Genomic DNA, 22,717 nt, shown 5'->3' on the forward strand with positions numbered 1-22,717 from the left:
TGGTGCAAAACATATGATTCCTGAGAGCACAGCAAACCACATACATCAACTGTGGGCTGACAGGCAAGAGGACAAATATGATAAGAGGACAAATCCCTTTCTAACAGAAGACACCCGAGGTCAGTTTAACTACACTCCTACTCTGGTTTCAGTGTTCCTGAGGTGCTACTCCATTTAGCTATTGCAATAGAAGGCAACTTTGAAAGAACATTCACCAATTAATGTTCGATGTAGCTGCTCAAAACCTTCCGGATGGTGGAGCTAAGCATGGAGCGCAGCTCAGATACTGCTCCTGGAAACACCTACAAGTGCACAAAACTTTCCTATGCTGCTGAAAATTAAGATACTCCAGTGTGAAGGAGTCGAGCATTTGGGACCTCCCTTAGTTTTGTGTATTGACACGCTTTAGTTGACACTTACTAGTTGTTATTCACTAGGGCTCTACATGGAAGAGATCTCACAAAAGATCTCTTAGTAATAAAAGATGAAGAAAATGCTAGGTCCTGTGTGTTATTGGTGATACCACAGGAGTGGCTCTATCTTTTACACTTGTTTTGTAGACAACAAAATCTCCAAGTGCAGCTTTAGACAAGGCGTCTGTCGGGAGGGCAGAGTCTGCTTGTTAGCAACCAGATTTCTTAGTCTGTATCATGGGGTGATCTCTCTCCCATGGTGACCTTTATTTATAAATAAAATAACAAGGCGTTTAGAGAAATGCCCAACTTCAAGCAGGTAAATTCAATGCCAATTATGTCGTGTGTCCAACAGGGAGGGGATCATTTTGATTTATATCTTCATTGAAAATGAAGAGTGTCCATCTAAATAAAACTTGTCCAGCTACCTATGAACAGGGGATTTGATTTTTAAAACTAGGAAAATTGGGAAAAAAACAAGAACACAAAGATTTTATTATTGAAATGAAAGAAGGGGAGAGGAGATGTGCTTTCTGTAAGTTCAGAGGAAAATGGACCTGACATTTTGAAAAACTATGCGAACAGCTTTGTGTTTTCCAGCCCCAGGCTGGCTTTGTTACTAGACAAATGTTGAGCTGGTGGCACTGGTGTAACCCCATGTTCCCCCTCCAGCGATTCGCTAGGGGAGAGGCTGAGATGAGCTCCCTGGGGCAGGCCGGCTCCCTGAGAAAGGCTCCCTTCAGCTGCCCCTGGCAGAGCTGCAGGCGCGCACAAAGAGCCACTGATCCGCTCCTCAGCTCCTGCGGCAATCGGTGCAGACCCCCTTCCTTCTTCCCTGCTCCGCTGAATAGCATCCACTATAGTGGCCTGTCAGCAGCAGTGATAACTTGATCTTTAGTAATAAGATTATTTTAAAATAATGTTCCAACTTCTAAATGCCAGAGGAATGGAGTAGGATATGCTTTCCGCTTCCATCCTCTGCCTGGGAAGAGGGGGAAAAAAGGGGGAGATGGATGGCTTTATTACGGTGCTTTGGGTTCCCTCAGCTAATTGCATTTGGGGGCTCATGCAGCCAGGGTTTCTTGTGATGAAGTGTGCATTGCCAGCCTCTGCTCCTCCCCTGCCCAGCTCGCTTGTAAGGGAGCAGCTGAGTGCAACTGTGGCTCTGAACAGAAGGAGCATAGCTAACTGTTGTGCAAAGCAAAACCAGGTATCATCAAATGAATACCATGACCTTGCTGGGAGGAAGAATAAGCTGTGGTTTGGGGGTTTGGTAGGAGAGAGAGCCTGAGAAACCATTTTTTTTTATCATGTCAATAGGCCTCCATCAAGAAGTGAAGGATGATTCCTGTTATTTAGCAATATAACTGTGGCTGCTAGGCAATGCCCTTCCTTACCTGTACCAGCTTCTCCTCACTGCTACGTGGTGGATATGATACTTTCACATTTGACGAGTGGCTGACAGCAGTGACTTCACTTCTGCTTTACTGAAAGATAGGTTCCCAAAGTCCAAAGTTTACTCAGCTTTTACTCTCTTTCTTTGGTATCACTAATAAAAAAAGAAGAGCCAACTGCCTCTGGCTTGCCAGGGAAGAGAAAAACGCAGCCAAAGCAGGTGTGAAGCCTGAGAGCACCATGGTCTCGTGGTGCTCTGCGTTGGGGCCCCGTTGCCAGCTCCAGCAGTACGGGGCTGCCAAGCTTTTGGCCTGCCTGCCAGAGTTGTCCCATACTTTTAAATGCCTGCCTTTGGGGTTGCACAGCTTAGACAGCTGGCTGTCAGAAGGCAGTGAGAACCCTCTCCCACCAGCCGACCTACGGCAACGGGGCCACTCCTAGTTTCTTTTGAACAGAAAATCTCTGTAGTAGAAAACTCACTATTGTTACTAACCTTTCTGCATTGTTCCCTTGGACAAGTTATACCCTACTGCTTGTCAGGGCAGGGTTACTGGGCACCTACAGAAGCCTGCGTCCAAGAAAGCACTTCTAAAATAATAATTTACATATACCTGTGCATTATTGTTAGCTCTTCTTTTGAGATAAAACGTATACTTGTGGATGCTACCCTTAATAGTGACCCAACAACTCTTATCTAACGGAGCAAAGCTGTATGTCCACTGACCTCAGTTGGAGTTATGCCATTGATTTTAGCAGGAGTGGAATTTCTCCCATGAGCCCTTCCTTTTGCAGCTGAAGTGGAGGAAAGAATAGAGAGCACCCTTTTTCCACCATGCAACATTTGTTATTTCGAGCAATAGGAATCAAGTTCCCAGCTCTTATCGTTGCCCCATGCTAGCATTACTGTCCTGACAGAACCCCTTTCCTATAGCGTTCCCTGTATAGCTCCACCAGTCCCTCGGTTGGATTAAATCAATAATCTCCTACTGTTCTTTTGTCCTTCACTGTATGTCTCTGGTGAGGAAAAAACAGTGAGAAACAGCATAGAAGTTTTCCTCCTTCCTGATGCCTGACACTCCATGCAGTGCTTGCAAATTTTTATTGGGTTATAGATCTCAGAGTACAGCAGGTTTAAAAGCTCTTGCTTGTTTTCAGATTGCCTGGGCTGTGCAAGCAGGCACGCCTGATTTGTTATTAATCCCAACAAGCTGCATGCTGCCACAACACAACTTGTTCTTGTCAGGGACAGGACACGAGAGGTTGCGACCTATCTAGAAGGCTCTGACCACCTGGGACTGTTTCGAGGCAGAAAGTATTTCCCTTCTCTGGTATAGGCCAGCTCAAACTGTAAAGAAAAGGTTTTCAGTGTCCTGTGTGAGCCAGGGAAGTTAACCTCTGTGCTCTGCTTGCTTGCAGCCAGCAGCTGAAGTGGCAGCTCTGGGACAGCTGGAGCCACGCGGGTGAGCAAGGTAAGTCTGGCAGCAGTCAGTGCCGAGCTCCACGTTTCCAGTGGTGTCAAAATGCAATACTGATATGGGTGTGCGATGGGATTGCTGAGCGGCTGAGGGGAGAGCTCGCCGCTGCCGCCTAGGAAAGGGCCAGAGAGAGGGGACACGGGGACTGAGAGGTCGATCCAAGGAAGGCACTTCTCCAGAGCAGTTACGAGTGCTTACAGCACCGGGCTTTACCAGCCCCAAAATCTAGTGTGTTTTTGCTGCAGTGTAACATTGCTGGAAAAGAAATGGAGAAAGTGTGAGTGTGGGTGTTTTTTGTTTTTTTTCTTTTTTAGTTAACTGTTTGTTTGCCCAAATGAAGAACTTGGAGGTGTGGGGGGGGATTGAGGGAGTACCTGACAGCCACCTCGTTTGGGACTGCCTCCCGCAAGAGGAGGAAGAGGGTGAAGTGAGAATGGTCTGCACCCCTCAGCACCAGAGTGGAAAGGGTTTCCTTGTTTAAAAGAGATTTTTATTTAATTTTTTAATTTTTTTCTCATTGCAAGTCAAGATGAAAGTTAGCCTGAGGGTTTTTTCCCTAACTGATTGCGAAGGAAAAATAGAGCCCTTGGACTGGATGGATTAAAGCACTTGAGCTAGAATGCTTCCAAACATTTTGTTTGGGTTTTGATCTTTTAACTTTGACTTCAGCATTTTTTGTGTAAGTAAGTTAACTGCAAGTGTAAAAATGCAAACTGCTTTGAGTGAAGTTCACCTCACACTTTCCAGTTTCATTTTTCAGCAGTTAAAGAATTTAAGATGGAACATTTTGATGATTTTTAACTCTTTGAAAATCAGAGCTGGAGAATTCTTGATGTGGAGTTTTTTACATGAACAGTTTGGCTCTCTTGCAGCTTTTGTGCCTTCTTCCTATGGAAAAATATATTTTGATGAAAAATTCCCAGCCAGCTTCAGTGGTTAAATCCTTATTCAACCCAGTGGAGCTGGCACATGATATTTTTATTTTAACAAGACATTAGTTATCAAAGGTTGCATTTTCTGCATCCTAAATCATTTAGTGAACAAGTGCAGAGAATAAGGCGAGGAAAACTCACAGCACAACTGAGCAAACACAGAGTAGTGACAGCAGTGCTTTTTTGTTAAGCAGAATGTTTCTGTCACATTTAAGAGAAGTTCTTCATAAATGACATGATTAGAATTTACATAAAACTGTAGGGGAAAAGTGTTACAAGACAAGGTTGATGTTGAGTGAGCAGATAAAGGACAATTGCCTTCCCACCTCTCTCGGTAGGTAGAAGTAAGGTCTTAAAAGGATTTAGTTCTGCTGGTTAAAAATGTGTGTTTGCTATAGAATTCTCAAAATTATATGCATGCAAAAAATACTTGCATGTTTTCTCTGGGCAATAATAATTGTTATGTTTGCACATGCAAATTAGTTAATTTGGGGCAAGAATGACTACAGGCAATGTATATGTTCATTACCCAAAGTAAATAATGATAAGCAAAGAGATAAAAGAATTTTTTATGAAATGCATAATATTTTATATATCTCATTTTGAAAAAAAAACCCTTTATGGGGAGGAAATGTTTTTTAAATATAAAAAATTTGTTTCAGTTGTATAAAATAGTCCTCCCCATCCCCAATACAAACATGCTTCAGGTATGCTTGCAGTGCTGTGTTCTTGCTGTTTGTGCAACTGATAAGGATGAGCTGGGCAGCCTTGGATTAGCTTCCAGCATCCTGACTCACTGAGCCTGATGTTCATGCTGTGCTTGGCCCCCATGGTACTTCCCAGGACAACGACGGTGCTGCTGGCCAAGGCCTCCACGGACACCCCAGCAGAAGGAGGGCAGGCAAAATGGCCTCTATCTTCCGGAGTGAGGAGATGAGCCTGATGCAGCTCTTTCTCCAGGTGGAGGCTGCCTACTGCTGCGTGGCTGAGCTCGGGGAGCTGGGCTTGGTTCAGTTCAGAGATGTAAGTAGTGCCTGACTCTGCCGGTCAGCTGGTTCTCCTGGCTGCTGAAGCCTTGGGAGACTTGCTCCTTGGGGTGCTTGTCCTCCGCCTGCAACATTTCACGGGGAGGGCGCGATCCTCACCCCAACAGGGTGGGTGAAAGCCCACAGGGGTGAGGGGAACCTTCTCAAAGCCGTTCAGAAAACCAGGTACCCAGCTGAGACCCGACCTCTCCCTGAGCCCCGCTCCTGCTCTGGTTGCTGGACATCCCTGCGCGACCTCAGGATGGTTCCCTCCACCACCAGTAAATCGGGAGCTCAGCTGTGACTTCTGCCACTCCAGCAAGGCTAGTGGAAATGGGCCTGGTACAGCTAGGATGTCCATGGCCCTAAGGAGATCCATGGTACAGCTCTGCTGTTAGAAGCCTATAAGATACAGTGATATAAATGGTGACTGTTTGCACAAAAGGCATTCTCCACTGATGTTAAAAATGTCTGCGGTGGTGAGCAGCATTGAGCCCAAGGCTTGCTTTCCCTCCTGTTTCTAGCTGAATGTGAATGTCAACAGCTTCCAGAGAAAGTTTGTGAATGAAGTGAGAAGGTGTGAATCCTTGGAGAGGATCTTGCGTAAGTAAACGCTTGTGAAATGCAGTCAGCTTTCCACCAACTGGTTGTCTGGGATTTATTTCTTTGTTAAGTGCTTTCACACTGTGAAACAAAATTAGTGGTAAAAATGGTGATATTATCTTCTGAGTTCCTGAAAATGTTCTGTACGCGTCAGCTAATTATCGCTTCACCCCATATGGGCAAGAAATTATTACCTCTAACTTGAAAATAGTTAACTGAACTGAAAGGAGGTTAATTAGCTTGTATAAAATCACAAAAATAAATGTGGGACTGGGCAGAAGACTCAATCCAGATAAGCTGACTCTCACACCAGTGCTCCAGCTGTTGCCGTGTGCCTCCTGTGGCCAAGTACTTCAGCTGGGGACAAATCCTTAAAATACAAGCAGCAGAACTAGTGGAGCCTGGTTTTCTATGGATCTGTGTCCTGCGAACTCTGTACTCCCCATTGCAATAATACCCATGTCCACCACATTTATGGTGACAAGGCCAGTATATGCTGTTGCTAGAGCAGAACTGTGTAGGTGCTGGTTAATCTACAGTCGTCTTGGAAGGGCTTAGTGTTCTCTGTGGGACTTTATTATGGCAAGATCATATCCAAGAGCCAAATCGATAATACTTGGTGAAGCAGGGCTGGTCCTGATGCTTGCAACCTGCTGCTCACACATGCAGGGACACCTGTGAAATGCCCCTTCCATCCAGCGCTCCACATGCTGAAGGGCTGAACAAGGAAGAGGGTGGATTAATAACTCCGACTGATGGGGCAGAAAGGCAGAGGCAAGGGTACTTTAGATAGGTATTTACTAGAAAGCATGTAGATAAACCTAAAGGCTGGGTTTTAGCGGCGTCTGAGCAGCTACTTCTGCCCTAGGAGAACCGGCCTCCTCATTGAGCAGGGAAGCTGCCAGGAGTTAGATTGTTGATGGTCACATATATTCGCTGGGATAATGTACCTTGAATATCAGCTGACCCTTGTTGCACTTCACACAACAGTGTGATGCCTTGACCTGGCAGGGAGTTTAGCAGCAGCCAGTGACCAGGATGATGCAGCAGAGATGACCCTCTATCAAGACTCTTGTGTCCTTTCCTTGCAGGTTTTCTGGAAAATGAGATGGAAGGCAATGTTGAGATGGTCAAACTAGAAAAGTACCCAGAGACCCCTCTGCCTCGGGAAATGATTGATATGGAGGTACACAATTTGGAGGGGGCCAGGGAGAGAGGAAAGGGTGCGTGCGCCTGGGTGTCCACGTAATGTGCTTGATGCAGACCCTGTGCCAAGAGTGATGCAGGAATTCAGGCTGGAAAAGCTGTTCCTGCCTGAGGACATGCTTTCCAACTCACTGTTTCAGCAGGTAGATTAAGGCTGGTGGTGTTGCACATTCCTCAAGTAGACGGGTCTTTTTACCTTCCCCCGTAAAACCCCCCCGTCCAACCTATTAATGGGAAAGGCATCGTTGTCACAGAAACACCTCCATTGTCCTTTAGGAAAGAATAAGAAAGTTTTTGGTGATTAGTCAGGGGAACTAATGTCAGAACTTGCTTCACCGCATACAAACACAAAGGCTGTCTGCTCTGGTGGCAATATGGCTATGGTATAGCAACACTGGTGCCTGACACAAGCACTTGGTAAATCTGAATCGAGGGCTGTTGAGTACTGAGAGCTCTCTGCTCTTACTGAAAACCACTAAGAACCAGTGGGAGCGGAGGGCATTCAGACCTTGGAGGTTTGGGCCATGATATGCCATGACTGTGTGTTGTTTTCAGATGTGCAGGGATTACTTTCTTCTAGCTCAGTTGAAAGTATTTTTAAATGCTGCGTATCTAGATGATCAGGAAGGAAAATTACCCTTCCTGATGGCCTAGGTTTCACAGAAAAATGTGGTTGCCTGGTGCATTCCTAGGCCTTCATCCTCTCTGATTTTTGACCTGTAACTAAAGTATCTAAGCTAATAGCCCTGTTGTACCTTCTTTTGCAATCAGGGAACTTAAAGTCACCCCACCCAGGGTCTAAGATGTCCTGTGGTGAACCCCGGAGATGTGGCGGCTCAGGCACCTAACCCAGGCACTGTGTAACCACCTGCAGCTAGGTCAGGTGAATTCTAGCTCTAATCCCTAAATAGGGCAAAGCACCCAACAGAGAACATAGCAGTGGGGAAAAGAAGTGTTGACATTAATAAGTGTCTTTCTACAAACTCAACGCTTAGTAAAAGTTGAATAGTTTTATATCCTTCCCCCCCAACCACCTTAAAAATAATCTCTTGTTTGAGATTTGATGTGAGCTTGGTAAAGGGTCATTGGGCTGCTTCTGAGTTTTCCTGGATATGCTTGGATCCTAAACAGACGGTGCTGGAGAAACTTGAGGCCGAGCTGCTGGAAGCCAACCAGAACCAGCAAACTCTGAAGCAGAACTTCCTTGAGCTGACAGAGCTCAAACATCTGCTGAAGAAAACACAGGACTTTTTTGAGGTATGAGGCCTCTCTGCTCTTCCAGTAGAGATGCTGAAGGTTCTTAAAAATGTTCACATTTTTGTTTGTTGTGTGTTGCTGTCACTGATTTTTAAGCAGTTCTCTTGCCACAAGTTGTAAGGTCATGTTTCAAGTGTACATCAGTCACTTGGGAGCCTGCATCTCTCTGTGATTCAATGGGGCTCAAGATCTTGGTGCCTAGATTTCTTTCAAAAACAAGATTTATGCTTTTAACTTGCTAAGATAAAATTTATCCCCCCCATACATTTTTGGCCTAAAACTCTGTGGAAAGCTACCTTCAAAGGAAATAATGTCAGGAGAAAAATGTGAAAATAGTTTTCAAATTGGAAGTATTGAATTGTTTTTAAAACTAATGTTTTCCAGACAGAAACCAATCTGCCAGATGATTTCTTCAATGAAGACACATCTGGCTTACTGGAGCTGAGAAGCACTCCTGCTGCTGCAGCTGCCAAGCTGGGGTCCGTATTGGTAAAGGCTCAGAGTTTGGCAAGATTTCCCATTTGGACCCACACTAATGTGACACTGATACACTTCCTTCAGCTTTTTAACACAGGTTGCTCACCAGTCTCTTCCTGTAGCTGACTAATCAAGGTGAAAGAGTGACTGCACTCTTAAAGGAAGAAGTCATAATCAAAACTATGGTCAGGATATGGGCTAATGAGGCAAACGGACTTTTACTTCCAAGCCACCAATTCCAGTGAGCCCTTTAGTAGGTATTGACTGAAAATTGTTAGCTTACGACATCTCAAGTGTAGCTTCTGGGCTCAGGCTGCAGGATACCAACCTGGTCACCATGGATGGAGACATAGCCACAGCAAAAAGCCATGTGTTTGCTTGCATTTGGGGTTTGTCTAGAATAGAAAGCAGCTCCACATTTGAGAGTTAGTGGACCAGAAATGCCACAGAGCATAATGCTGGTGGTAACTTGGCAGCCAGCAGAGACTCAAACAGCTTTCCCTTACACCTACATGAGATAGGTGTAGTTAAACCTGCTGCCAGTTTTCTCCCAGGCTGGTACTTTTAGCTGTTCATGCTGGTTTTTCTGAAGTCCCTTTCAGTTCTTGTATGAGCAAAGCTTATGTGTGTAGAGGGCTTGCCTTGGCAAGCATATGTGCTAGTATGCCACTGTGCACTCCAAAGGTGCTGCCTGGTGCTTTTGGAAAAGGGAAAACAGGAGGGAATAGATATATACCGCCACTTCAGAACTGCTACCCACTACCTCCATCATTCAATTGCTGTCTGTATGTGTGACTTTAAACACCTCTCCATTCCTCCATTTTTCATCAGAATTGTCTCTCCTTCATTTTTATTGACATGTCTTAAAAGAAGAACAACAGGATAAAGTCAGAAGTTTGAGAGATAAGTTCAAGCCTGGCTCTTATCAGCAACAAGGTATTTCCTAGAAGTGTCTACAATGGCAGCAGAGCCTTGGCTATCATGGACTATAAAGCTCGAGACTGTAAACTCACATGTGCTAAAGGTCCCAGAAGACTTAGAACTGGCTCATAATTTATTTATCTTTTAACTCTGCTCAGATTCACAGCAGGGGTAATAAAGAGGGAAAGGATGATACCCTTCGAGCGTTTACTGTGGCGAGCCTGCAGGGGAAACATCTACCTGCGGTACACTGAAATGGATACTCCTCTGGAGGACCCTGTCACGGTAGGCAGCAACCTGTTTTTCTTTCACTCTGCTCCTCACACATGCACACGACTTGCAAAAACCAGACTGCTGCCCTGGCCACCCAGCAGCACTGGCTGCCTAACTCAGAGTTGGGTGGCTGAAGGCAGCCTGTAGAAGAAAGGAAGGAAAATTTGAGGATGGGAGAATTATTTTTGACATTGTTTTCCCCTCTTGGCATTATTGATGTGGCTTTGTCCTACCTGGTTAAGCCTCAGCCGGGTGGTTTACATTATGGTGCAGTCATGCTCACTTCGGGCTGGCCACAGAGGGTTGATTTCCCCCCGCCCGCCCCGTGTCGCTGGAGTGAGCCCTGCACCCTGGCAGACCTCCTCCTCCTCCTGCCCTGCCTCTCTGCTCCACATCGCTCCTTCCCCCGTGGCTCAGCCCGCATGTGTGGGGCTGCTGGCGGTGCCTGGTCCCCAAAGGGAAAACCCAAGGTCCCTTGGGGAAACCCTCTGCTCTGAGCATCGTTGCTGGAAAACTGGGACTGGGGGAAAAGAACAAACCAGCAAAGAGACTGCCTAGAAAAAAAATCTTTTCTGTGCTGGATTCTTTGTTCTGGATGCTTTAAATTCTGCTGGGATTGCATTGCAGAGAGAAGAGATGAAAAAGAATGTGTTCATTATCTTCTATCAAGGAGAGCAGCTTAAACAAAAAATCAAGAAGATTTGTGACGGGTAAGGCAGGCCCATGAGCAGGTTGCAATGACTCTTGCAGAGGTGTTTACTTGTCAACATGGGCTAGCTGAATTTGGAGCTGGAGATGAGAGCTCTGTGCTCTGCCTTTCTGTGCTGCCACTGCATTCCCTTCTGCTTTTCAGTTCTGCTGCTTGTAATCATAAAGTGTATACATCACCTTGGCATCTGAAAATTAAAGTCCTAAATCTTCCAAAGTGATGTAGAGATGTTGGGAGCTTCAGTTGCTAGGTTTTTAACTTGAGACATCTAAAAGGGGACTGTTTTTAAAAAATGTTTAGCTTCCTTCCCCTGAAAATCAGGGGTCTTAACAGATGTTATGACTTGGGCATTCAGAACATGGTAATCCCCAAACTTATTTACAGTCTTATTGTGTTTCGGCATGAAAAGATTATGCTGTAGTTTAGTGAATCCTTTTACAAGGCCTCCGGGCAATATCTGTGTAATCAGAGACAGAGCCCAGAAGAGAAATGGCTTCAGGCTTCATACAGGCTGTCTTGTTTCCACTCTGTTAGGCATCTTAGAAAGATAATTCAGTTTGAATATTTTGTTACTCTTTCATAATACTGATGACTGACGGGCTTTGTTACTGAGTAAGTCAGATTTGATGAAGGGATCTGTATGCTGTCACCGAATCCATTTCAGATACAACCCCTTGGCCAGGTGAGGCTGGCCAAGCTCCTCCAGCCTGCAGAGTTTTGCAGGGAGGGAAGGGGAGAACAAACAATTGCTCCTACCTGTCACGTGCACTCGGGGCAGGTCTTTCCTTATGTCCTGGGTTTAATCAGATCAAAATCAGGAGAAAGTCAATTCACCCAGCTGAAAGGACTGACTTCAGTTCAAATCAGTCACATGAACCCAAAGACCCTTGAGGCCTATTAGGAATTTCTGCGGTGGGAAGGTGGCCATCCTCCATGCCACTGTTGACAGTGGAGGGCGGTGGTCATCCAGAAAGCAATTCAGCCCACACATGGTGTAAGGTACACATTTCTGTCAGTGGGGTGTGGGCACTACTGGAAATGTGAGCAGATTCCTGCACTTTGGGCTGTGATATGCAGTGATGTCAGGAGGAGATCACGTGGCTGTGGTGGTAGGTTCATAGCAAGGAACTTAGATTAATCTCTCTCAACCTTTTGTAAGTGAAGGAAAACATATCCACATGATACAAATCCCCAGGATGTCCTTTGCAGAGCTAGCGTACTGGTTTTCATTTAATGCCAGCTAATCAGTCCAGACTTGAAATTGTCCTTTATCTCTTTTCTTCCCCCTTTCCGTATTTGTTGTTTGCTAACATGCATGCATACGTGGCTCTTTTGTTGAGTGGCTTTTTTTTTTAATGTATTAATATTATGACTCTCATATTGTGCTTTATGGGTCATCAGCCATCCCTGGTACGCAGGTCATGACATTTTGATCTAGTCCATCCTTAAGGCAGGGTTAACTATGCCTAACGCAGATGGCAGTGTCATTCCGGCTCCAGCAGAACGTTTCTGCTTAGCACTAAGTCATTGTTCACAAGTAACTATCCTGCAAAAATCATGGGACTGGTGTAAGCCCATCTCCTACAAGGCAGGGTAAGATTTGTTTGCAGAGCAGTGCACTTCAGGTTATGCTTGTAGTCCCTGCTTGACTCTAATTGGTAATATTAGTCTGCCAATTTCATGAGCATTAAGTCCATGCACAAATTTAGTAGTGAAAGGTGTAGAGGGAGCAGGCAGGAGGAAAATGTAAGAATTTTTTTTCCTTCTTTTCTTGTGGCTGCCTGAGTGCTAATGTGAATACTAAACTGGTTTTATCAATGTAAGGATTCCCTGCTGAATTCTACCAGAGCTCTCAGAGATGTCTGTGCCATTAGGGCGAAGCTGATACTCAGTATGCAAAATGGCTGTTAAAAGATCAAAGCAACATTGCTATAATAACCTTATTGGAAATGTGGGAACTGTGCAGCATGGAGGAATAAGCTTTGAAGTTTGATTAAAAATCCTTATTAAAGATGAACTAAGAGCTATGAAGAATAGGAAGCTGGAAATAATTAGGTAGGATGAATAACCTTCGGAAACGAATGCCAGGTGCTGAGTGAGGAGAGATTCAATTCTGGAAAGGGAAGTTTAGCTGAAGAGAACATGCTGGCATTACACCGAGCTCAGGGCTGATCTCTAGGAAACGGCTGTGTATTTTGTTCAATTTGCAACTGTCCTCACTTGTGTCTGTGCTGGAACTGATTTTGGAGAGCGGGTGCTGGTAGGTTCTGTGCTCAGGTGAAGCCAGCACATGAAGTTTATTTGTACACAGAGCATGCATATTTTTGTCTCCTAAGCAGGGATATAACTCTGTGGCCTTGTAATGCACTTTATCTTCTTTTAATTTCATTACAAGTGCACAAAGGCAGACCTTCAGCTCCACTGAAGGATGGCAGAAGAGTGTCACCTTACATGGGTAGAAGGCCTGATGCTTGCTCCTATGCTACTCTCCTCCCCTGTAAACAGGAATGCTGTCTTTCTGCAGAACAGCGATACAGCAGGACAACACTTCTGATGCCCTGGAAGTGGCAGGGGTGGCACAAGTAGTAGCTGTCACTGAACAAACTGAGTAGGAAAAGACAGAGCGGTCTCTGCTGTGCTAGTTACTACAGCACCTTAGCTCAGTTAGCGTCTGTATGTGCTGAGAGCTCTGCAGCAGCGAGGTCCCAGCAGGACATATGGGCACCTGCTCCTTATGAACAAGATATACACTGACACTTGCTTTGCAGGCAGGGTAGTGGGCTTTACACCTTTCTGATAGACATGTAACTTATTTATTTCTAATTGATGTCATATAGGCCCAAGCCTTAGAGTTCATACAGTGGCTTCACCACACTGCAATGTATTATACTGATACAAGCACTGTTATGCTAGTAGCACTTGTAGCCATACTAGAGGAGGTCATTCATTGTATAGTATAGATAAAGCAACATACAACACTTGCAAGGAGACAAGACCTTCAGTCACATATTAAAAGCCTATATTGCCCCTCACACTACCATGTTAAACAAACCAGCCACACCTCCCATATGCTGCCTTGAGGGTTTGTGAAAGGGTTTATATTGGCCTGGACACTTGTATGCTGGCATGACAGATACCAAGCTCAAGGCGTTTAAAAGAATTCACTAGTTCTTCCTCTCCTCCCAAGCTGTTTAGCCAAAGAGATGGACCAGAAGTCAAGAGCCAGCTGTATGGGCACTCTGCATTTGTTCTAGCCTAGAAATACAGGCATTTTTTCCACAGACTTATTTATTTATACAGGCTGCATGCGCTAAGGGCATTTGATTGCTGTGTAGCAGTAGCTCAGCTGATGCCTTCCCCCAGTGATTGTGCAAGGGTAGTGCAGAGACAGTGGCATGATATTTTTCCAGCCTCAGTGCAAGAGGGACATCTGTTGGCTACTGTGTTAACAAGGCAGGCTTTGCCAAGGTTATTTTCTCGCAGCTCTTTGCAGTCCTTGCAGTGAAGGAGAAGCTGATGCCCTGCCACAGGAGAGAATAAGGAGAGGGACTGTCCAAGCAGCTCCCCAAGATGTTAGCAGGGCTTCTCTATTGTGTGTGGGAATAACGGAGGCTCCTATGTGTTAGTGCAGGTCAGTTCATAACATCATGCATCTCACTTGATTCATCTATGACAGGGAGTGCTTTTTCAGCTAGTGCAGCTAAAGGTATCATTTTTCTCATGAGGGGAATACACAGGCCTTTTGGACATAACTAGCAGGCCACACGCAGCTTTGTTCAGCAATAATATGCAAGAAGTATATAGTACCAGGCCTGGAATAAAGTCCAGTTTCCCCACCTCTGAGCTCAGAAGAGTCCCGATGAAGAAGAATCAATCAAATAAATGGTGCTTTTCACTTCTCTCTTACTGAGGCTAGATTTCGTGCCACAGTCTATCCCTGTCCTGAGTCTGCATCCGAGCGTCGAGAAATGCTTGATGGCGTGAACACAAGGATCGAGGATTTAAACACAGTAAGTGGTAACACCTTTCCTGGGGTCCCAACCTGCAGGGCTGCCTGCAGGGTTCAGAGCCCCTGCTCAGGAGCAGCCTCCCTGCTGCCATGCAATACTGCAGCTGTGCTGTGCTCTGCCCATTTACCCTCCCAGGAGCTGCTGGGGCACGACCTCAGTTTGTGGGGGACAGAGCACAATTTGCTGCTGTTGGCCATGCAGTCGCAGGTCAGAGGTTTAGACCATATAATGTGGGTCTATGAGGTGGGCTCTAAGGTCATCATCGGGTTGAAGGTGTCGTAACCAAACTTCACATTGTGCAGGCTGCCCAGGATGGTTACATCTAGCTCTTATAGCATGATTTTGCTCATCAGCTCTCAAAGGACCCCAGTCATGTCCTGCTGGTGGCTTACAGAGGTGGGAAGTGGCTTGACTGCAGTCTCTCCGCAGGCCACTGGCAGGGCCAAGCCCACAACCTTTGATTCTCTTAGGATGAAGTGCCACCATACTCCTTGTACTGTCCTGCCTCACCTCAGAGCCTATTAAAAGTCTTTTCAAAACTTCTCTAGGAACACTTTGTGGAAGAACTGGGCTCTTGTGTGTAGGGTGTAGTCCAACCACACTGGGCTGAGAGGGGATTCTCAAATTTTTTTTATATTTAAACTGGGTTTTCTTTACTGGAGAAACCTGTCTTGGGGCTATTGTCACATAAGCAATGGAAATCCAAGTCTTGTTTCCTAGAGGTGCAAGTCTCCCATCTCCATACCCCAGAATTTTATGTAGGACTAAAGATTACTGAGCTGAGTGGGCTGTGGGTACTCACTAGCTTGTAAACCCATATAACATATCAGGACGACATGCGTTTCAGAAAGACTGCTGTGCGTGACCTTTGCATTGTTACACATTAAAGTCAGTGGGTCCTGAGGCAGCAGTGAATAGATGCAGTGTTTGCCTGAGGCTGCCCAGTCCTGGTGTCGCCCCCTCTGTGGATGCCCATGACAACCCAGCCAGCAAGCAAGCCTGCTCCAGAACTGACTTTCGGTCCTGTGTACCATGGGCAGCCAGACCTCTTCAGCCATGTAAACCCCACAGGTTATCTTCCTAACACAAGTATCCCTGTTGCTAATTGTGCAGCGGCACCAACCTTCCCTTGGTGCACAGAGCCTGAGGACAGACAGAGCTGCCACACAGAGCTACCCAGTGGAGATAGAAGGGTGGGAGCCCACAGCGAGACATGGAAGGTTGGTAAACAACCAAGTAAGGGGCCAATCCTGCAGCCACAGCTCAGCAGCTCCTGAAGTTCTCCTCTACATTTATGGGGCTCAATGCCACAAAGGGCAAGCCCTTAGTGCCCAGCATCATGCACCCTGTGTCGGGTGCTCTCATGTTGAGAGATGAATGGATTGTGCTCCACAATGTCTGGCTCATTCCCATGAACACTCCCTTTCCACAGCCCCCTTCCACCTGCCTTCCCAAACAACTGCTAGTAGATCATGCTACCTCCTCCTTCCTCTCCTGAGCACTGCTTGTGGTGTGCTTACAGGTAATGACCCAAACTGAGTCTCACCGCCAGAGATTGCTGCAGCAGGCAGCAGAGAACTTGTGGTCCTGGGGGATCAAGGTGAAGAAAATCAAGGCCATCTACCACATTCTGAATTGCTGCAACATTGATGTCACCCAGCAATGTGTCATTGCGGAAATCTGGTTCCCAGTGGCTGATGCTGGACGGATAAAAAGAGCTCTCCATCAGGGAATGGTAAGAAGCTAATACTTTGGGTCCCTGAAGCCCTTATCCAAACAACATTGCTCATATGTTGAACTTATGTTCAGGCTTCTGTCTGTTACCATAATGCTGGACTCCCTTTTCTGTTTTAATTAAAGTTGAGGTTGTCGTGTGATCACTTGGCCTCAAGTAGTTTTTGGCCAACACTAAATCTTGGCAGGTTTGTGATCAATCCATAGGAGTCAGCAGTGCTGGCAACTTTCCCTGGACAGAGATCAATAGCACAGGGAATGGGAAAACCTGGATATTAGCAAAGGGTTGAGATCTAACACTCTAGCGCCTGGCTTTCATGCCACTCTCTATGCGTGTTTGGACACAGACGTTAGTACTGTGGGACTGATTTCTCTTCACTAACCATGGATTGTGTCTGTCCTTGTCACCTGGTTTGCAGGAGCGAAGTGGCTCTACCATTGCCCCTATCCTGACTGCCGTGCACACCAAGATGGCGCCTCCCACCTTCAACAGGACCAACAAGTTTACGGCTGGCTTTCAGAACATCGTGGATGCATATGGCGTGGGCAACTACAGGGAGATGAATCCAGGTGAGAAAATGCTTGGCTACCTGGACCTGGCTTATCAGAGCCAAAGCAAAGCCTCTCAACTCCATCACCATCCTAAAACGTACACTTATTGCTTACTGAAAAGTCTGAGCCATGTTTTCTGCTGGTTAAAATTAGTACTGTTCTGGTGCATAGCATGGATTTGCTCAGGCACAGAATTCAGCTGTCTGTCTTCAGTGATTGATTTAGGCAGGAATAACAAACTGCATAAATACAGGATGGGTAACAAATGGCAAGGTAGCAACACTGCAGGAAAAGACCTAAGATAACAAGGTAAATATAAATTGACCTCGTAATACTGAGGCAAAAAAAAGGCTACCATCAAAAGGGGATATATAAGCAAGAATTTGCTCTGCAAAATTTGTGAAGAAATACATCTGCTTTACTCAGCACTGACAAGGGCTCAGCTATTGAGGACAGTTTTGGCAAAGTGCCTGAGAAAAGTGTGGAGCAGTTGTAGAGAATCCTAAGGAGACCACTGAGAACAAACAGAAGCCTAGAAATGGGGGCCGATGGGAAAGGATTGAATGAACTCAGGTTGTTTAGGCTGAGAAGACTGAGAAACGTGATAGTAATCTTCAAGTACTTTTTTCCATTTAAAAAAAAATGTAATTATCTATTCACTGTGTTTGTGATGGTGAGACAAGAAAAGATAGCAAGGATGATGCAAGTCTGGCAATAGGAAAATCTTGCTAGCGGTGAAGTTAGTTCAGCACTAGATTTGATTGGCTGGTGATCTGGGGAGACATCAGTGGAGGCCTTTAAGAACAGGTCAGGAATGGCTTGGTGGAGTGAACTGCTCCTCTGCTGAGGTCCTTTTGTTTAGGAGAAGCTGAACTTCTTGCTATTTCCTTCCCACAGCTCCTTACACCATCATCACCTTCCCCTTCCTGTTTGCGGTGATGTTTGGAGATTGTGGCCATGGCGCTGTCATGCTGGGCTTTGCACTCTGGATGGTCACTAACGAGAAGAGCCTTTTGGCACAGAAGAGCACTAATGAGGTGAGTAGCAGGGAGCTGATGCACCCTAATGTACCCTACAAGCTAGCAAAAGGTTCCTCATCCTCATTTGATAAAAGGGGCATCTAGAGTCTCAAAGGCTGAATGTTGTTCTTTCCAAGACACTCATGAGGGACTAAGGTAGAGATTTGGCAAGTAATTCTGCCTACTTCTACACAGGGAGTTGGACAGGCCTGAGGGACCTGGAGTTTCCTATGACTGGTTGTAGATGTTTATTTGTACTGTCACGTCGTCAGCATCTGCCTTTGCATGTGTGCACCAGGGCTTTCCAGAAATAAGATCTTCCCATCCATGGCTCTCTCTCTGGTTAACCTGGTCACACTCTCAGAAAGCAGCTCCTGTCAAAACCAGTGGCAGCTCCTGAGGGGGCTGCACTCCAGTGAATTAGGCTGTCCGTCTGGGAGCTGAAGTATGCTTAGGAGCTGAACGTCATGCAGTTTTTGGTGCCCTATTTATATGCACATAGATTAGAGTCCTGTAGCCAGACACTGACTGTGCTGTGAGCACTGGGTCACCAGTACAGGAGAGCAAATGTGCATACATGAACCAGATTTAGCCTTCTGTGATAAAATCTGAGAAGTGGAGCTGAGCTGGAAGGTGGGCACTGAGTGCAGCAATTTTAAGAACAAATATTTGCTGTGGCTCAGGTAGGTGGATATTTTTAGCAGAATGAGAAACTGGGCTGCAGATGGGGAGTGATTTATATTGCCATGATCACCCAAAAAAAGCAGAGAATGGCAGAGGGTGTGAAATGATTGCTGCAAGAGATTTCCCCTTCCCTGAGGCCCATCATTTGATGGGACTGGAGGTATTTTCTGTCACCTTCTCTGGGCCTGCCTTCTCCCCCTGCAGATCTGGAACACCTTTTTCAGCGGGCGCTACCTGATCCTGCTCATGGGCATATTCTCCATGTATACTGGCTTCATCTACAATGACTGCTTCTCCAAATCATTCAACATCTTTGGCTCTTCCTGGCATGCCATCGCCATGTTTAAAAATAACACTTGGACGTAAGTGGCTAGATGTGGGAAACAAGTCAAAACATGCTAAATGGAGTGTGTAGGCTTTAAAAGAAAGACACTGAATATCTGTGTGGGGAGGGGAACAACTCCCTGCTGTGGTTTCAGTCATGAATGAATCAGAGGTTTTGTCTGACACACACACACACAGACAAAAAACACTATTGAAATGAAAACACAAAATCCCTGGGACCAAACCTACTTGTCCAGTCACTGCTATTCATAAAACCTGCAAGTGTCCAGGACTGATGCGTAGAGAATTATCAGTGCAACGGAGAACCATTGTTGTGTAGGATCCATTTCCACCCATGCCTACATGTGCACGCAGCCCAGGATAGAAGTTCACATGTAGTCAGTAACAAGTATAATGTGGTAGTCCTTAGCACTGCTCACATTAATATACCTTAGGCTTATATGGTGAGATTAAGCTATAAAGCTCATTTCACTTTTCTCTGGTAGTAACGATATGCTTCAGGAAAATACGGCGCTGCAGTTGGATCCAGCAGTCCCAGGAGTCTACTCTGGAAATCCATATCCATTTGGAATAGATCCGGTAATTAAATTAAATTGGTCTAAGATAATTTGTATTTCAATCCTGTTTCTACATATCAGGTATATCAGTAGCTTCCAGATATCTCTCCTGAAGCCACACTGTTCAATTTTGCTCTTTGCCCATTCTTTACACTGTGGTTGTGATGCTTTTCTTTAGCAGTTAAGGATGTAGATACAGTCATCCTTTTTTTCCTTTTTTTTCTTTTTCCTCTCTCTCCAGTAATTTTGCACACGCAGCAGCAAAATGGTAAATAGAAAGGAACTTTGCTTTTGCCAGAGGATGGTCATGTGCTCTAATCTCTGCTTTCTCATGAGACTGCTGGACCCAGCTTCCTTACAGGAGTGTTTAAGATGTTCCACAGCTACCTCACAAGTTTGAGGGTTAAGTCCTGACTTCCAGGCAGTGCATTTAACATATAGACTATGAAATAAATGACAGTATTATTTAACTGATCCACATGTGCTGCTCTGTGGTCTACTTCCCCTTTTTTGCTGTTCTGTATCATGTATTTAAATGCTGTCATTAACATCAAGCTTTCCTGTTTCCATCTTAAAATCACCCAATTAATATCTGCTTTGCTGGATGTGATCTCATTTCGGTGGGTCCAACAAAGAAGCACTGGTTTCTCTTGAAAGGACTGAAGCAAAGTCATTACATTATTTTAAACATCTATTATTTTGTCTATTAAATGAGGCTAATACTGCATACCTTTAAGGCGAGAAGCCTGGAAGAGTGAAATGTATTATAAAGAGTATGTAGATTTCTGTCACTTGGCATCTTCTTGCTGGAACTAGTAGGAGTAAATTGACGGCATCAAAGTAAAGACTTCCACAGATTTGTTATTGAGCAAACACCTGAAAGTCTTGTTCTTTTGTCTCTCTTTCCTCTGCAGATCTGGAATATTGCATCAAACAAGCTGACTTTCCTGAACTCCTACAAAATGAAGATGTCGGTTGTCATAGGGATTGTGCACATGATTTTCGGCGTAATACTCAGTCTCTTCAACCACATGTAAGTCTGTTTCAGTGGGCCTCTTGCTATAGCACATGAGTCCCCATCTCTAAAATTCTGGAAGCTCTTGGCATCCTTTTTTTTTGTTTTTTTTGCCTTTCCCTTTGCAAATGTATTTGCACTGACTTGGCCTTCTAGAGCATTTTCCCAAGCATAAAATTCCCTGAGTTATTCGCTTCTGCACTTCAGCAGCATCAGACTCAACAGTCCCCATTATAAGCTGGTTGTCCCTCAAGGCAGTGCCACATACTTAAGCATATAGCTTTGGCATTGTAAACAAGCAAAACATTTAGGCTGCTCTTACTATAACAATTTCTACTTACCACAGAAAATGCTGGCAGTCAAGTCATCTGTACTGCCTGGACTAGATGCTTTTTTCTTCAGTGACATCATGATCTTCACTAATTGTTAAAGCTTAACTGCAATAATTTACATAATTTTAAGGCAATTAAATATAATCCTAATTGCTTATTACTAGTGATATAAGGCCCATTGAGCAAGGCAGATTAATATTTACCCCATCCTTATACATACATAGACTGTTCCACTTGTTGCCAGGTCAGTGACAATACTTCTCTTTTGGGGGCTCTGCCTTACTCCATCTTCAATGACCACCTTGTTTTATACCCTTTTGTGCTCAGGTGTTACCTCACAGTAACAGTTGGTTTCATTTCTCCAAAACCAGTGAGATATTCTTCCAAGTGGGCACATATGAGTTTGTGACCCTGGCACACATAATGACTTATGCTGAAATGGCCAGCCAAGCTCTTTTCACTGTCTTTCAGTGGAGTCGTGTCACATATCACCAGCCAGCACTGCTTGGTTATTCTTCCCAGTGCAGAACAGTGCCATCTAAGCAGAGTTAGTCTTTTGTTTTGTTTTTCTTTCTTTCACTTTTTTCATGCTCACAGCAATTTCCCTACCTCTGCCCCCATTTTATCTAGGTTTTAGTCCTGCTCCATGACACATCTATCGGTGATGTCAGTTTGCACAGTGGTGTTGACCAGTTTCTATTACCTGGTGTTCCACTTAGCACAACAGTGCTGAAACCAAAAAGCTCAGTTACAGTACTCATTTGTGGGCCTGGGAGCTGAGCTGGTGCTCAGATAAACTAGCAAGCCGAGGTATAAAGCCACACTGGCTGAGAAGGCAGAACGGGGAATTGGCCCCACTAGTGTCCTTCGTTCTGAGTGAGCCTGATGTCTTGGACTGGTAATTCAAACTGTGCCCTTCCCCAGTACAAGTCGAAGTGCCCCGTGCACTGCCTTGTGCCACTGTGGGCGCAGAGCACTGGATCCAAAGACTGGGAGGAAGGCCGTCGCATTGCAGGTTTTCTCTTGCATAAATTCCCTTTTGCTCCCTCTCTTCATGTTCTTGATTTTGCAGATATACCAAAGTACAGTAAATTAAAAATATGTAGCATCTCCCACTATTGATAACTTTCATCCTGAAAGACAAAAGCTCTTGCTCTAGTCCAAAGACCATTGAAATTATGCACAGCATGTGTGCATGTCTTTCTCCTGACCTAGCTGGCCTTTGGCCAGGATCTGTATCTGTGCATGTCTGTACTTCTGCCTTTGCGCTCTCTTTCTATGTATATATTTTGCCACGCACACGCACACACAAAAGCCTAGCTGGATTGAAAACAGTGGAGGGGCCGATGGCACTGTCTTGTAAGGCTCTCCAAAGCTGGGAGGTGTGTAGTGATCTGCAAAGATAGGAAGCTTTTGCAACTAATGGAGAGATGGGCTGGCCCTACAGGTTTGAATCTACCCCTGATTCTGGCCTTCCCCAGCTTATGACGTTTAACTTCATAAATCTACCATGCTTTGAAAATAGGCATTTATTGCAATGTATTAATCCTCTGAGATGCTGAGATACTGATGAGTCAAGTACAGGAACCTGAACAGAATCATCATGAAAAAGCTTTTGTACTTAAGCAATGACTTTTATTTATAAGGAATGGAACTACAGAATTCTTTCTTGGCCAACAATACTTGTTATGCTTTTTATCTTGTTTTACAAAGACTAAATAGTGCACAGTACTGTCATACTTTGGGGCAACCTTGTCCTGTATTAATTGTACCTCTCACTTCT

General features: G+C 45.1%; 1 protein-coding gene across 3 annotated transcripts in view; it reads left to right on the top strand.

Annotated features, from left to right (window-relative positions):
- The first annotated feature begins 2,998 nt into the window (after positions 1-2,998).
- Positions 2,999-22,717, top strand: part of ATP6V0A4 (ATPase H+ transporting V0 subunit a4) — a 30,191-nt gene continuing 10,472 nt past the window's right edge. The window contains exons 1-16 of one of the 3 annotated variants that reach the window (XM_026119824.2): positions 2,999-3,136; positions 3,225-3,277; positions 5,059-5,238; positions 5,765-5,843; positions 6,935-7,029; positions 8,181-8,306; positions 8,691-8,785; positions 9,863-9,989; positions 10,605-10,687; positions 14,603-14,696; positions 16,219-16,431; positions 16,850-17,000; positions 17,880-18,019; positions 18,890-19,047; positions 19,516-19,609; positions 20,502-20,620. In XM_026119824.2, coding sequence (XP_025975609.1) covers positions 5,122-5,238; positions 5,765-5,843; positions 6,935-7,029; positions 8,181-8,306; positions 8,691-8,785; positions 9,863-9,989; positions 10,605-10,687; positions 14,603-14,696; positions 16,219-16,431; positions 16,850-17,000; positions 17,880-18,019; positions 18,890-19,047; positions 19,516-19,609; positions 20,502-20,620 — 1,691 coding nt within the window. In that variant the 5' untranslated portion in view covers positions 2,999-3,136; positions 3,225-3,277; positions 5,059-5,121. Of the gene's footprint in view, positions 3,137-3,224; positions 3,278-4,238; positions 4,550-5,058; positions 5,239-5,764; positions 5,844-6,934; positions 7,030-8,180; positions 8,307-8,690; positions 8,786-9,862; positions 9,990-10,604; positions 10,688-14,602; positions 14,697-16,218; positions 16,432-16,849; positions 17,001-17,879; positions 18,020-18,889; positions 19,048-19,515; positions 19,610-20,501; positions 20,621-22,717 lie in introns of those variants that run through there. The other 2 variants (XM_026119826.2, XM_026119827.2) reach the window with 2 other exon arrangements.

This window comes from Dromaius novaehollandiae, chromosome 1 (assembly GCF_036370855.1).
Source record: "Dromaius novaehollandiae isolate bDroNov1 chromosome 1, bDroNov1.hap1, whole genome shotgun sequence".
In the NCBI taxonomy this organism is placed as follows: Eukaryota; Metazoa; Chordata; class Aves; order Casuariiformes; family Dromaiidae; genus Dromaius; species Dromaius novaehollandiae.